Source organism: Rana temporaria, chromosome 9, assembly GCF_905171775.1.
Source record: "Rana temporaria chromosome 9, aRanTem1.1, whole genome shotgun sequence".
Taxonomy (NCBI): domain Eukaryota; kingdom Metazoa; phylum Chordata; class Amphibia; order Anura; family Ranidae; genus Rana; species Rana temporaria.
In genome coordinates, this window is record NC_053497.1 from 115,036,529 (window position 1) to 115,052,543 (window position 16,015).

The following is a 16,015-nucleotide window of genomic DNA, read 5'->3' on the forward strand; positions in this document are numbered from 1 at the left end:
CCTGCATTGCAGCACAACAACATGTCACGACCCATTACATGGGGAATAGTACCTTTTGAAATGAGTCCCTCAATCCACTAACCGCTCCAGTGCTACCAGCAGAGTACCCACTTGTGGGCTTGACATTGACTGAAATTTTGACTTCTTGGAGTCTCCCTTAACTTTCTTTAGTGTCTTCACTATCTCAGGCATGGATTTAATGGGCCAAATTGTAATCTTAATTCCTGACTATAGCTGATTTAGCTTATTCAGTTTCCTTTAGATTTACCTTCAACTATGCAGTGCAAGGGCCTGCCTGATTGCATACACATTGAAAAGATTGAGGTTTGACCTCTTCTTATAGAGTTTTGTTAAATCTAAAATAAAATTATACAAGAAAGTTGTGTAATATATGACCAGCCCATTAGTGCAGAGGTCATAAAAATACCTCTTCACCTTCCCCTGCAGAATTGTTATCTGATCTGCCTGTAGCCAGAGTCCCTTTGTCACAGAGGCTATCTGATTCTGACTCTCAGAAACCCTTCAAGTCGCTCTTCACCCTACAAAACTTTATCCCTCCACTCCACCCCTTCGCTGGTACATGTATAGCTAGCACTTTTATATATATATATATATATATATATATATATATATATATATATATATATATATATATATATATATATATATATATATATATATATATATATATATATATATATATATATATATATAATGTGTGTTGATAGATATAAATTTGCGTGACAGAAACGAACTGCGCTCCTACATCTTCCTAGTTGATGTAACTTGCCGATAAATGCAGTGCTGGTGATAATTAGATAACAGTTCCACAGGAGGGATCCAAAGAATAGTGCTTTGCTGTGCAGTAAGCTCTGACACCCATTCTCACTCTTTTGGTGAATCCCTCTCCCTATGATGTGTGCACTTACCAGGCCATGGCAAGTAAAGAGCCTAGAAGGATGGTCTCAGCAATCCTCCTCGTAGGCTGTTAGTAATGCTGTTGGATGATTATGGGTTAGGTGTGTCAAGACATCAGGGAATGATTGGCCTGTGCAGAATTTTACAGGGTTTCTGCGACTGAAAAAGGTTGAAAAACACTGCCTTGAAGGAACACTAAAGGCAGAATTTTTTTTTTTTGGTAAAATAACAAACATGTTATACTTACCTCCACTGTGCAGCTCGTTTTGCACAGGGTGTCCCCGAACCTGGTCTTCTGGGGTCTGCCTCGGCTCCTCCTCGCGAGAGCTTTCCACCTTCATGTGAGTATGGTGGAAAGCTTTTGCGCGTGCGCTCCCGTGATACAGCGGCGGCCATAGCCGCCGACTGTATCACTCGGCCCGCCCCATTATTGGATGTGATTGACAACAGCGCTGCTATCAATCCGTCCAACCTAGCCAATCAACGGCCAGGCTGGGAACCGAACAGGATGACGGAGACACGCGCGGGACTTTTGAGGGGTGAGGTAAGTAAAACGGGTGCTGGGGGGGGGGCATTAAAAACATTTACCTTTACAACCCGTTTTAAGTCTGGTACACACCATGAGTGACAGCTCCGGTTGGAGCCACTGTATTATCAGTCCGATGTTCAGTGTTCTCCCCCGCTGAGCTGGTGTGTTCTGGTGGGGGGCATCCCCCTGTCAGAACATTCCCGGTGCTGGTTTTTCAGCATGCACGTCCCGACAGAAACCAGTTTTTATTGAATCGGCTGATGTCGCCCGACATTCAGCCTGTGTGTGCGGGGCTTTAAAGGCCCTAAGTCTACCAGGACTTTTCCAATTCACGTGTTATCCCAGACATCCTTTATGACGATTAGAATGGTCCTGATAAACTGTTCACACCTCCAAAATGTTTGGCAGCCCTATACCTGTTTAAGGAGCCAAGGAATTGGGCCGTCACTTGCTGATTACGGCAGTATCCTATCCTAATTAAGCACTGATGATTTTCAGGAAATATGTGCCTGTTTTTAAAGATCCCATTGACAACAGTTTTTGGAGACTTTCCAGAACCTTGTTTTCTCTGGCTGCTCCTGCATTGCAACTTGCCTTGGCTGTGACCCTTGTCTAGGGCAGGGATCTCCAAACTTTCTAAACAAAGGGCCAGTTTGGGCCATGATTGGTATTGGGGAGAAATTGTGCCTCCTGATTGGTGTTAGGGGAGTAATAGTGCCCCATCATTGGTATCAACAGGAGGAATAGTGCACCATCATTGGTGTTCGTGGAAGAAATAGTACCCCGTTGTTGACATCAGTGGCCAGAACTATACCCCATTGTTGCTGACAGTGAGGACAATAATGCTCCAAGGGCCTAATAAAAGCAAGCAAACACATCCATCCATGTCTTCATGCTTTATTTTTCTGAGAAATCACTTTGAAAACACCCCTTGCATTTCTGCCCGGAGCCATAAGGGCAGATTTATGTAGCATTTCGTTCCTATTTTCTGTTTAGTCTCCTGTCAGTAAATATGCAGAGGACTCCTTGGCTGAATGTTGCAAAGCTTTTTTCTGTGCATATGCTTTCAGAGCTGGACACCCTCATCAAGGATGGCATGGGTGGCGGGAGTACCCTCCTCTAACCTTTCCAAGCAGAAGAAGCTAGGACCTCCGACAAGGAAAGCTCACCCCTTTCCCAACTACAAACCTTAACCTTCCAAATCCCTTAAACATGCTGACAAATCTTCATCCTGAAAAGGCGTGGTCTTCATTTCCATATTGTGGGGGGGGGGGGGAGAAGGGGGGTGGTGTATGCCTGCGGTGGAAAGAATTTGGAGGTTCTACTCAAACCTTTTCACACAAACCGAAAGGGGGCATCTTTCTCATCTTGCATCTCAAAGCACTGTCTTCATTCTGGTCTGGTGGGTGCTCTCCGTGGGCTCTTCTAGATTGTAAGAAACCTCTGTTCCAAGGACCCGTTTGCCATCCTGTCTCACGGTCACTGGCTTTAATGGCATGGCTGTTGAAACCCAGGACTTAAGGGACAAGGGCCTTTCCGCTTCCTATAATCCTGGAAGCTAGGAAGTCCACTTCCCTGAAAGTCTTTCATAGCACATGGAAGACATTCTTTGGTTGGTATGAGGAAATAAGATTCATCCCACAGAGTATTTTCATAGAATGAAATGTTAACTATTTTGAAGTTCGGCCTGGATTAGCATTTGACGGAGTGCCATCAAGGGGCAAATCTCAGCACTTTGGATCTAGTTCCAAAGGCCACTTTCCCATTCTAGAAGACTTTTGTACTGGGTGCCTGTCATGTAGCACTTTTGTGCACCTACCTGTCATGGTGCACTTAGCTGTAAGAATGTTTAGGCCAATATGCACCCAGGAATGAATGCCCAGAATGCAGACTGCTTGTGTTTTGGGCATTTGTCTTTGGGTGCATAGTGCCCTAAACATTCATAGAGCTAGGAGCATCAGCCAGCCCCAGCAGCTGTCAGACACCTGTGCCCTTCGCCCGGAGCCAAACGCTGGAACCCCACGAACCAGTAATAGTCTGCAAGTAAGTGTATATGCTGGAGGAGAAGAGAAGAGGTTGTATATCCCAATGTGTATGTAGTTTAGTCCCCCTGTGCATTGGGACCTACTCACAAAATTGTGCTCCTTGTCGCCATTTGCAAGGTATGTGTCTGAGCTGACAGATTATTTTCTGTTAAAAAAAAAAACAACAAAACAGAAAATAAAAAAACGTTTTGCTCTTGCGCATGAGTAAGGTCATGTTGAGGCTTATAGCATCCTTCCTTTCTGAAAGTGTTTTCCTATTTTCACCTCAACTAGGACATTGTTCTTCTGTCCTTCTGTTCGGCTTTAGTGCATCAGAAGATCATCTCCCCTCATTATCTAGATTTAGTTTGTGGTGTGCTTGCCAACTTCACAGTCACTACGTTTTATTAGAGAATGACTTCCATTTTATCAACCCTGATGGTCTCCATAAAGGGGAATTAACTTCTCGTGTCACCATTTCTCTATAGCTAAGAAATATCATCCAAGCTTATGATCTTATGCATTAGGTTCTGACCTTTTCTGTTGACGCACACGCTGCTGTGTCCATAAGTGCATCCTAGGCTTTTTGGCCTCCGACTGTTTCCCAGATTTGCAAGGCTGCCACCTGGTCTTCTGTTCAAACCTTTTACCAGGTGGCTGTTCAGGCTTCATCTGATGCCAACTTCAGGACACTTTTTGGAGCTGCAGGCCAGCCTCAAGTTTTGTTGTTGTGTAGGCCTGTTTGTGTTTTTTTGCCATTGCCCATCCCTTATTAGATGTCTCAAATTGTTTCTGAATTCTGTGTTCCTTGAGGAACCAAGAAATGTTTTTTATTTTTGTACTGTAAAATCTATTTATTGGATTTAATCCCATCTGTGTATTTGATCTTGCTCTTTGTATTGCTTTTATACAATCAAGCGAAAAAAATAAATAAATAAAGTTGTGAACACCCAGAATAATCACAGCACACCAACCCCTTGGAATGAAACCACCCCGTACACAGATGGCTCCGGTCAGAAATCGGAGGGAGGGGGTTTTACCTGGCTGGTCACCTTTTCATCAAAGCCAGTGTCCGAATCCTATGGGGTCCGAGTTCTGCCACATTTTACATTTCTCTTCTAAAGGGTGATGTCTCCTGGTTCTGCTCATGTGTTACAATTCAGACCAGAGATAATTGGAGACTCTGAACATACTACAGAAGACGGTCAGAGACATGCTATGAGAGTTGTTGGAGACTATCATACATTGGAGACACATTACATGACACCTCCAGGGCTCACTCCTTTTATTGCCTCTCTACAAATCAGTTCTCAATATAACCCCCTTAAATATAAAATGTAACACAATTTAATTATTCTGTCTACAAAGGCTATTATAAAACAAAACGAGAAACCAAAATGGACAGCCCCCCTCTCGCGCCCCAGGTTAGGCTCTAGAATCCTAAACGTCGCTGACTTTTTTAGTCATTGTAGATACTAAAGGACTCTTCTGTTTTAGGATGATGTTACACAAAGACTGACCTAAACCATGAGATTATTATTATCTTTTGTTCTGTGATTCACAGAACACATGGCTAATCTCTGAATAAGTTTTGTTTTGTATTGTATTTGTTAATATATCCCCCCCCCCCCCCCCCCAATGTAAAGCCTCAGTATTGGATGAGCACAATGTTGTGCCCGTTATACCAGAGCAGTTACTTGACTATAAATCAGGAAATATTCCAGCCCATTTCCATACTGTAGGTACATGGTTAAGTAGGTTGAAAGAGACTCATCCATCGATTAGGATCGGCCTCAAATGCCAGAACTTTTGCATCGGAGAAGGATTCCACTATTCATGTCACTGAAAACTGAATTTTGATCTCGCAGCCCTTCTTGTTTTCTGTGCAAAGGGCTGTTATGTTTGATATGATAGGCTTCTTTCTGGGGTGGACTGAATCTTTGCCTTTCTCATGTACCAGGATACATGTAAGCATTTCTTTTAGTTCCAGTAAATAAAAGAAAGAGTTGATACAGAACAATAATGCTGGAAACAAGGTTTATACCTTTGCATGGCGTGCTAATATAACTGCTTTTTCTTAGTGGGGAATGTTTTAGCCAGTTGCTGCATGCACTCAGTGTCTTTGTGTCGCCTGGCAGATGATTTGGGCCCAGAAGAGACCAGAACAAAGCTGAGTCTCATGGCTGTCCTTGTGAGCACTCTGGGATGGCTGCCTGTATGAAATGGTGCCCCAAGCATGCTTTGTGTGTGTGATTTTCATTTTACCTATAGAGGGAGCTAGGTCATGTGACTGTGTTTAGAAGCTTTTGGACCAAGGAAGAAGAGAAAATACAGAGACGTTTGCTGACTCTCTCAGGCCTGTATGTCTCACTCTGTGTATAATGGCTTCTGGTGCAGACCACAGGGAGCTTTACAGTTTGCTGGGTGCTGAGCACCACAGGTTATCCTTGGTAAGGTGCTGTCACTTCTCTGAGTTGTCCTGTGTCTCTCTAGAGCTCAGTCTTCTTTGTCTGAGGTCACCAGGCTTCACAGGTCTCGTTGGCTCTGTGAATGTCTGAAACCAATGCCAAGTTACACAGGAAATCCTTGTTCAAGTTGTAGTGTCCATACATTGCTGTTATGTTTAACAGCATTTTACCATTAGGGGTTGCTATCCAGATGGATCCCTCTTTATTAACTCTCTGCAGAGGTGTCCTCCTAGTTGAAATCCATAGACACTGCGTTTTGTAGCATTTTCAGTTTCTGAATTATATTTTACAGTGTTCTGAGACTAGTCTTTTTGTATCTGGGTGAATGCAGATTGCTTAGGGGTCAGATCGAGTGGTGATGTTTTGAGGTTTTTATGCAGGAAACGTATTTCTGATTTATTTTTTCTTTGCATGCATCTCGTGTCCATATTTGCTCAGATGTCAGAACTTACACAGCAGTTTAATATTCACAGAAGAATATTTAGGGGGAAGAATGTTGACTGTACTGACAAATGTCAGTTTATACACTGTGATGTACTATGCTGGGATCTTTGGAAAATGTTCTTCAGTGTTTATATGGGGGGGGGGGGGGGGTTTAACAGCTTGGTCTTTATTAGCCAGAAGTGCAACGTGGTTTGGCAAACAATAGTTAATTATACATTGGCTGTTACATTGACAAAGCCAAAATAGTTTCGATCCATTTAGTCACATGATCAGTAGGGTTTGTTTTTAATCCTAAAGAGACCCATAAGGTGTTTGTTATCCTCAGACACTTTTGCTGTAAATTGGGATATCATTTGTTCTGGCTAACATGACAGCCTGGGCTATTGGACAACAATGCCATAGAAAATGAGCTGTATTTCTTAGTTAATTACAGGGTTTCAATGACAAGGTTTCTGACCCACATTTCTTTAGTTATAGTAAAAATGGTCATTTAGTTACGTGCTTTATTTTTTGGGTGACAAGTGGATCTTACAAAATGCACATTTCTTCACCTGTCCTATAAATGTTATTGATTTTATCTTGCCACTATGGTATCTCTATCTATCACAAGCTAATTTTGGCAGTAACTCATTGATTGCATTTCATTTAAAAAAAAATATTCATTTAGAATTTGTGTTCTTTTTTCCTGGTGTGTCAATAATCCTTATTTCAGATTTAAAAAAAATCTTTAATATTGTTTCAGTGCATGTTTCTTCAAAGATTTTTTTAAATTTGTTTTAAATGGTTGTACTAACACCACGAGTTAAACACACACATTGGTCAACCTGCACATTCTCTTTTAGGGCCCATTCACACCTGAGCGTTTTGTAGCCTGAAGCTATAAAACGCTAGAGGGGAAAAAATCCATTGTTCTCAATGGAGATGGTTCACATCTCCACTCCAAAACGCCTGAAGCCGAACGCCTGAAGCTCAAACAAGTTCTGGACCCTTTTTTGTCGCTCGAATTGGGCTGATTTGGGTGTTTTTGAACGTTTGTATTCCCATAGAAACTAATGGAAACGCTTGATTCAAGCGTCTAGCGCGACAACGAGCGTTTCTACGGCGTTTTGTCGCTTTAATCTGTTCTGTGAAATAGAATATTCACCCAGGAAGAAGATAAAAAAATCTACAAACAAACATAGCAACAAATAATGAAAGAGATGATCATTTTTCCTATTGGCTAAAATAAAAAACAACGAAGTTCAAAAACGTCAGACAACGCTGTATGCAAACGTGCAAATACGCGTGACAAAACGTCGGAAAAAACGCTCAAAAACGCTACACTCAGGTGTGAATGGGGCCTTAATCCAAAAGCAACTATGTAGTGCAAGCTTCTGCTTGTTTTGATACAGATTGGATAGTTTCGGTAGGTCCTCATATGACACTGTTTTAGGGAATCTAAGGCCTATTGCACGCTGTAGCTCATTACAGATTATTATTTTATTTTTTACTGAGCTAAAATACAGCCCATTAATTGTAATGTGCCTATGCACACAGGCGCGTAAACAAGCGCTGTGCATTCTTCAGAAAGAATAAAATAGAAAAGTCTGCATTTTTGGTCAGTAATTTACACCTCATGCACACAAATACACTTGATTGCGCACAAATGACCATTTAAATACTGCAGAACAAGAACGCGAGCAAGAGCGTGTGCAAAAATGCCCACAAAATTGCTGCAAATTTGCGAAAATGCATATGCTCGAAAATACGCGCAAGTACATAGAAAAAAAAGTCTGGAAAAGTAGATAGTATAATTAAAAGATTGTACACTAAGATTGTAATGTGTGTGGTAAGCTTTTAAACACGACTTCAAGTTGAATGTGCACATTATGGCCAATTTGGGTTGATCCTATAACTTCACCCTCACATTTATTTATATAAACTAATGGTGAAAGAGGCAAAGATAAATGTTTTCTACTAGAATGCTTGGAATGTTTAACTCTTCTGGTGCCATGGCATTGCTCACAGTGTGGTTAATTCAGCCAATCAGAACCTCTACATGAAAACCCGTTTTTTCACTTGAGGTAGACCACCACTTGACCAATGTAGAAGTATAGGTTATGTGACTAGCAATGCACATATTCATGGACAAAGGGGGAACTAGATCTTTTATATTCCCATTTTCATCCAGTTGCTATGGGTACCTTTTTGAAAGTTAAGCTATGGTAAATGGAACATATAACGGGCAGTGTCTGAGCGGAGGCTCGTCGGAGATTGCATGATTGAGATTAACCATTGTATAAAAATGTTCTCACTTGCACATAGTTGCTGCATCCTACAGAACTGTAGACACCGGTCTGATTTAATTGTATGTTTTTTTATTTTAGCAAAAGTAGGGCATAAGTCTTGTGCTGGCAGTTTCCATGGCATTTCATTGCATCCCTCAACCTCCCCCCTTTTCCATACCTTCTGTAATAACAAGTGTTTAAGAACTGTCATTGGAGCAGGAGCAGCCTAAACTGTTGATGAGGCTCCACAGTGAGCTCTGCTTTTTTACTGGGTGTGATGAAGAAGCAGACATAGTGTGTGTGTGTGTGTGAGATATATAGACAGGCGTGCAGGTTGTAGCTAGGGAGCCTTGCCTAAGATTTGCCTAAATGGGAGACATTAATGGTGCATAAGGGGAATATGAAATCTTACCCTCACACAACTGTATCCAACAGATTTCTTTATTTTTCTGCTTTAATTGCAAAAGAACGTCCTTCACCTGTGCTTCTGCCTCATGTGTCAGTCTTAAAAAGACATCTCTCATCCAGTTTGAACAGATGATTTAAAAAACAAATAAAAAATGATTTAAAGTGGAGGTTCACCCGAAAAGTTAATTTTTAACCTTAGATTGATGCTCATTTTGTCAAGGGGAATCGGGTATTTTTTTAAAAATCTAAGCAGTACTTACCGTTTTAGAGAGCGATCTTCTCCGCCGCTTCCGGGTATGGGCTGCGGGACTGGGCGTTCCTATTTGATTGACAGTCTTCCGACGGTTGAATACATTGCGTCAAGATTTTCCGAAAGTAGCCGAACGTCGGTGCGCAGGCGCCGTATAGAGCCGCACCGACGTTCGGCTTCTTTCGGCTACTCGTGACGCGATGTATGCGACCGTCGGAAGACTGTCAATCAAATAGGAACGCCCAGTCCCGAAGACCATACCCGGAAGCGGCGGAGAAGATCGCGCTCTAAAACGGTAAGTACTGCTTAGATTTTAAAAAAACTACCCGATTCCCCTTGACAAAATGAGCATCAATCTAAGGTTAAAATGTTTCGGGTGAACTCCCACTTTAAATGGTTGCTTTCTGCAGCATAGAATACTATTTGCTGCATTCAATTTTTAATCGTATATGTTGGCTCATCATTTTGGAGTACGGTATATCGTTTAAAGCGTTGCCTTTTTGTCGGGAGAGCATTTGTCTTTTTACGCAGTAAGTTGGCTTATTAGTATTATTGATAAAGCTTATAGATCAAGACCAATCACACTACTGGCTGGGTAGACTCCAGTATGATTTTTTTTTTTAACGCAAGCAAAACAAATTTTTATAACCTGACTAATCTATAGACTTGTGCCAATTCCCACAAGGGCTTTATGGAAGTGAATCTTTAAACTATGATAGTATATAAGTCCTTAGAGTCGGCTATTCTAAACATGTAGAAAAGATACAGCCGATTTTGTTTTTGTTTTTTGTAGTTTGCCCAAATATTCATGTTATCTCTCTTCATAACATGCTTGCTTGTAGGTTGGAATGACCGGCTCCTGACTTTTCTGTTATTTTTGTTGTGTTTGCCTTTTTGGCTAGTGCTTGCTGACCAATTACATAGAAACATTGGTGGTGATGTCCATTATCCTATCCTTTAATAAATTGTCTCTCCTGAATTGGTGCTTTCAAATTGAGGCCAGTTGTTGTAATTTATTGAACAGTCCTTATGGGTTATTGGGAGGTGAGAGCATTAAATCTTGGCCCCAGATACAAATTAGGAAGAGTTAACTAACTGTTGTTAGATTTAGTTGCAAGCTTATAATGACTGGGGGCCTCTAAATGATCATAGATATTAGATCAATGCCAGATTGTGCATACTTTTCATTTCAATCACTGGTCTGTTCATGTATGCCACGCTCCTGCGTGTGAAGATGTAAATTTAAACGGCAGGTATTGCTTGCTGTATTTATGGTGGAACTGGTTACGTTTAATATTGGCACCAGCAATGAAGTACATGACAGAGCCGTCTCCTGTATGATTCAGCTCAGTAAGATTTTTTTTTTTTTTACTTTAGTGCTTTGTGTTGCCTGGAAATGAATGGCTTGCTTTATAAAACCTTTTGTAGCACAGATTATTATCCAGATATTTGCAGGAGATGGGCAGAAGTTGCTATCTGGAAGAGCTTAGGGCTGCAGTAATTGTCAGATGAAGGTGCCTCTTGAAGACCATGAGGTGATTTCAGGCTGTGAGATGGCTGCCGATCTGAGCTCTGTTAAATGGTTTCCATGCCCCATGTCTGATCAGTAGAGGGAGCTCCGTCATCCAGACATTGCAGACTGTCAGCTCAAAATGTCTGATCTGTCTACCAGGCCATAGCACTTCTACATACAGGTACAGTCTGTCTGTCTGTGTGTGTGTCTGCCATCTTGCTCCTGTCTCTTTGTGTTCATCGCAATCTTCTCTTATAAGCTCTAGCACAAAGGAGTAGGAGGGGGGCTAGAAAACATGGAAGCTGTGCCAGGCCTGGATGTCAAGTCTGTACTGTACTTATTATCATTTACTCTAATGTGACACACGTTTACACTAAATCTTGCTTTGTTGTGCAAAGATTTCAGTAGATGTGGTAGTTCTAGACTACGCTATCAATGTTAAAAATGAACCTGCTGCTGAAAAAATTCACAGATCTTCTCTTCCGACCTATTTGAAGCCTTTTCTGGAAGGCTGTTGGAATTTTAAAGACTGTGTGCTCAGAAATGTTTTTTTTTTTTTTTCTATTGAATGTTCTTTGGTCTTTCTTTTTAACAGAGTAAAATGTATTTTGTTCTCCAGATCTAAACGTATAAAGATGTACCAAGCTTGCTAAAGCCTGCTGGTAATATAGTGGACAAAGTGGCTACCGATGCATGCTTGTTGGCCGATGGGACGCTGTAAATTCATATTTTATCTTCTGCATCAGATTCTTTTTTTTTTTTTTTATGTAAACGGGAAAAAAATTGTAAGCAGGTCAAACAACTTAAAAAGTAAACATTTTTATTTAGCTCTTTAGGTTGATCTGGTTTGAGTTTGTAATGAAAATCTTTAGTCCCCGGACATATGCAAATATAGAAAAATAGAATAATTGAGCAGGAAAACCACTCTAGTTTATATTTTACACATTTTTCAGCTTTTTTTCCTGTTTAATCTTAATGTCCCCCCCCATAGGCATTAAAAATATTTTTTTTTTCTAGCTTCTTCAGGGTTTCTCTTGTGTGTTCACAAGGGGTCTACTCCCCACGGGTCTTAAGGCAAATAATGAAATTTCCCCTAGGAGGTCTTTTCCTTTTCACGCTGCATAATACCCCTTTCTTCCTTAGTTTGCTGTAAGGCAGGATTACCTGCATTAATCTACACATGTAGGCTTTATAAGATACTTGATTTGTTTTTTATATAAAACCTCTTGAATGCGATGTATAATTTTATTATTTTAAAAATATTCCTAGACTGCTTCGCCTTCGGGCATCTTGGTAATTGAGGGTTTTACTTCATAGAAAAATTAGTAATAAAACTTCACAACTATCCATGTAGATATCGAGCAATCGCCCAGCGGGATTAATCTTATGCAATTTTAGCAAATAAATGTGCCTTGTAGTTGTGACTCTTAACTGTAAAATGACAGCTGGGATCTGATTGGTGGTCACAAGCAATACATATCACGTTTATAAGAGTGAGGCCCACTCTCATTTTGAAAGAAGATATTACAAATCGTATACTAGGTCTGGACACTTGGGTTCCAGCTGATATAAAAGGGCCTTAGGTTGGGGAAGGTGACACATTTAGATGCACTTATTTAGTATTAAGGATTTCCAGTTCCACCCGATCGCTTTGCAAGGTATTTAAATCGGCTGCATCATTGTATCCTGAACCAGCACTTGTGCATTGTCTTTTACACACATTATTTTAAACAATATACTAAATAGATGAACTTGGTTTGCAGATGTTGTAGAGCTCTGTTTTGTAGGGTTTGTACTGCTAGAGAGAGACATAGTAATAAATATGCACAGACCTAAAATGTAGGCTAAATATAATATACAGCGTGGCTTTGGATTAGGGAAGCTTGTCAATCTGAAAAGCTGTAGTTGCTGTTTTGAGAACTTATTGTTAAGGTTAGAAGCTGGTTGTGTGAGTGGCTGGTCATCAAGTCTGTAAACATTGCACAGGAGAAATGGCAGTGTGTTATTTGAGCATGCTCAGGAGAGGCCTGTAGGGGGAGGTGGTTGATGATCTAATTCATTGCAATCCTAAGGAATAAAGGGAAAAAAAGGCCAGGCATGATTTTAATGACAGAGCAGAAGACTTGAGGGACTGCTTGACTAGGCCGAAGCCTGTGTTTTCACACCTGGGGAGTTACATTGGTGCTCTCTCTCTTGCTGTATCCTTTTGTACAAGACCTGGCTGGGAACAGTTCTGTTAGGCCAAGATTGTTGATTTGATCACAGCTCCTGATTCTTTGGAGCCAAAATATGTAAGTGTGGTGTGTGCGTTTTTGTGTGATATCTCTGTGGAATCGAGCAATTATCTATCGTAATCATCTGCATTTAATGTGCCTAGACTTGCTTGCAGATGGCTGTGAAGACTGGAAAGGAGACCAAGTTCTGTAGCATAATCTGAATTTCATGTTGTACATGGAGCCTTCTAGATTGATCAGAGCCTTGCTCCCAACTGGTTTTGAGATGTCTTTGACACATCTGTTTTAAAACCCTGCTTTTCATTACTTACCTAGTAGTTCTTATATGAAGGTATTTTATTTTTGTCATTCAGTTTTTGTGTTGCATGGATTAAACCTGAATGACATAAGCGATTAAGTAGAAATACCTGTGGACTTTTGATGGTTTAGGCTGGGTTCACACTACGGTTTTCCCGTCCGTCAGCCGAATACGATTTCAGTATTGAAAACGTACGGGCCCGGACGGGAAAACGTATAGATAGAGAATGCATTGCAAATCGTATGCACTCAGATGCATCCGGGTGCGTACGATTTGCTGGCAAAACGTTTTTTAAACGTCCGCAAAACCGTGTTCAACCACGGTTTTGCGGTCGTTTTTAAAACAGTATGGCAAACGCATACGTTTTCCTTTAACATTAATGTTAATGGAAAACGCACATGTGTGCGGTTCCATACGTTCCCGTCCGTTTCAGCCGCATACGGTTTTCCATATAAATCGTATGCGGCTGACGGACGGGAAAACCGTAGTGTGAACCCAGCCTTAAACAAATGTTTTTAAAAGCCCATGCCCACAGATTGAGAGCGGCCATAGATGAGCTAATGTTTCAGAAGATCAAACTAATTTTCAACTAACTGAACAATCAGTATTGCCTCAATTAGGCTAATAGTAAGATCAATCAGATGTGCCAGCATCCCGGTTATTTGTAAATAGTGGGACCTAGTAGGTAGAAACAAAAAGGCTGCTTGGGGCCGATTGATAGCTAATACCATAGGTCAACATAGAGGAGAGAATGTGGGATTGGGATTTTCGAGGCACTGATAGGAAACGAGGTTATAAAAATATACAAATATTTATTTAACAATATACAAAATTAATAAAACACATTGGGGACAAACCCCACAAATCGGATGGGCAGCAAAACCATTTTTATCTAATCGGTGGAGCCATTGATCTCGACCGGTTTTGCGGTATAGAACCGCTTCGTCAGGAGAGTTCTTTTGCTGGCCAAGGCGATCATATGCTGGGTCAGGCAGTCGCCCTGTGGCGCACGTGGGGGGATAATGAAGACGGGCTCAAAAACATTTGTAAGCATTGATTAGATAATACTGGGGCGAGAACAGACAAATTTTTATGAAGGGTTCGGTATAAGGCAATAAGTCCAAGATGTTTGAACAAAGGCAGGTAAGCCAGGCGGAGCCGGTCGTCTCGTGAAGCGTCCCCAGGGAGAGCACCGTGCGTCTGGGGACAATCACTGCAACATACTCCGTTTATTAGCCCAGGTTCACACTGGGCTGTGGGAGTGAAGCTGTGCAAGTTCAGCTGAACTCGCAGGATTTCACTCCCGCTGGCAGTCCTGATTTCGGCCGCAATTTTAGAGTCATCTGTGCAGGTTTCAATGTAAATCGCGGGCGGAAATCGCAAAAAGTAGTACAGAAACTACTTTTTGATATCGGTGCAGCGCCGCAGATGCGACAATACCGCCGTTTTGACATGCGATTTGACATACCAGTGTGAACCAGGGCAAAATCCCATTTTCCAAAATTGTCTGCCTTCGGATGTTTTCAGGGAATTGTAATACAGAATTTTTTTATTTTATTTTTTTATAACTAAAGTCTAAAGGGTGTCTGCTGCTCTTCAAAGCGCCATTAGCAACTTTAACCAACTTTAACTTTGGGGCAACTCGGCAAAGCGATCTCAAGACGACTTCAGAGGTGACTTGCAAAATGACTTCTGTATTGAAGTCAATGCAAGTCGCCCCCAAAGCTTACATATACAACTATATCAATCTCAGTTTTTTTTTTTTTTTTTTTATCCTCTTATACGTGGAGAAACCTCTCATCACACCGACTTCTCCTTCAATTTTGTATGCTGAAAACCGAGGACACGAACAACCATCTATTGTGAACTTCATGTAGATGTAAAAACCATATACCGTATAGTCCAGCTGCAAGCAAACATATTTATTTATTTATTTGGCAATGTCCCTGTGACACACTTTCTGTCCTTCCTTGTCCAGTTTTCTTAGGTTCACAGACAGCGGTAGAAACCTTACAGAGGTTTTAAGATTATCCTACTCTATTCCAAATTTTTAAAGAAATTCAATGTTGAGCTTTCATGCAATTATTATTTGAAGAGCATGTATTTTGGATAAAACTGAAATAAATGCCTGAATTTATGGTGTTGACAACTTTCTATCATTCCCTGTGCTACAGCAAAGTGGAGTTAGACCCAAAAGTGGAACTTCCGCTTATCTGCTTCCGAAAGGCTTCACTGCTGGTTTCCCTTCCGATGAATGGCGGGGGCAGCACCCGACAGCCGATCCGAAAATCGGCTGGGGTGCCGACATCGCGGGCTCCCTGGACAGGTAAGTGTCCATATATTAAAAGCCAGCAGGTACAATATTTGTAGCTGCTGACTTTTATTCCCCCCCCTTCCCCAGGCAAAATTCTACTTTAAGTAATGCAGAATACAAGACAGTCTAACGTTGTGAACATCCCAAAAGAAGCAGAAGCACAAAGATAACCTTAGTTGACTGTGCTCATCTAATCAGCAGGTTAATGGTAAAGGGTTAATGCCCCTGTATTCCATAACTTTAAGGTCTTGGCATTTGATGTGTTGAATAAAAAGGTCCACTGTGGTAAGACTTGATTGTGGTAAGTGACCCACAATCAATCTATTAATGTATATGCACCCTTTCTCT

The 16,015-nt window shown here is 41.2% G+C and overlaps 1 protein-coding gene across 9 annotated transcripts in view; it reads left to right on the forward strand.

The window, feature by feature from the left end:
* The window catches only part of EHMT1 (euchromatic histone lysine methyltransferase 1), a 146,832-nt gene that overhangs the window by 32,145 nt on the left and 98,672 nt on the right, over nucleotides 1-16,015 (forward strand). For 3 of the 9 annotated variants that reach the window (XM_040324197.1, XM_040324201.1, XM_040324198.1), the window contains exon 1: nucleotides 5,842-5,921. The exons of 4 other annotated variants lie outside the window; for them this stretch is intronic. In XM_040324197.1, coding sequence (XP_040180131.1) covers nucleotides 5,853-5,921 — 69 coding nt within the window. In that variant the 5' untranslated portion in view covers nucleotides 5,842-5,852. 2 more of the 9 variants (XM_040324209.1, XM_040324210.1) reach the window with 1 other exon arrangement.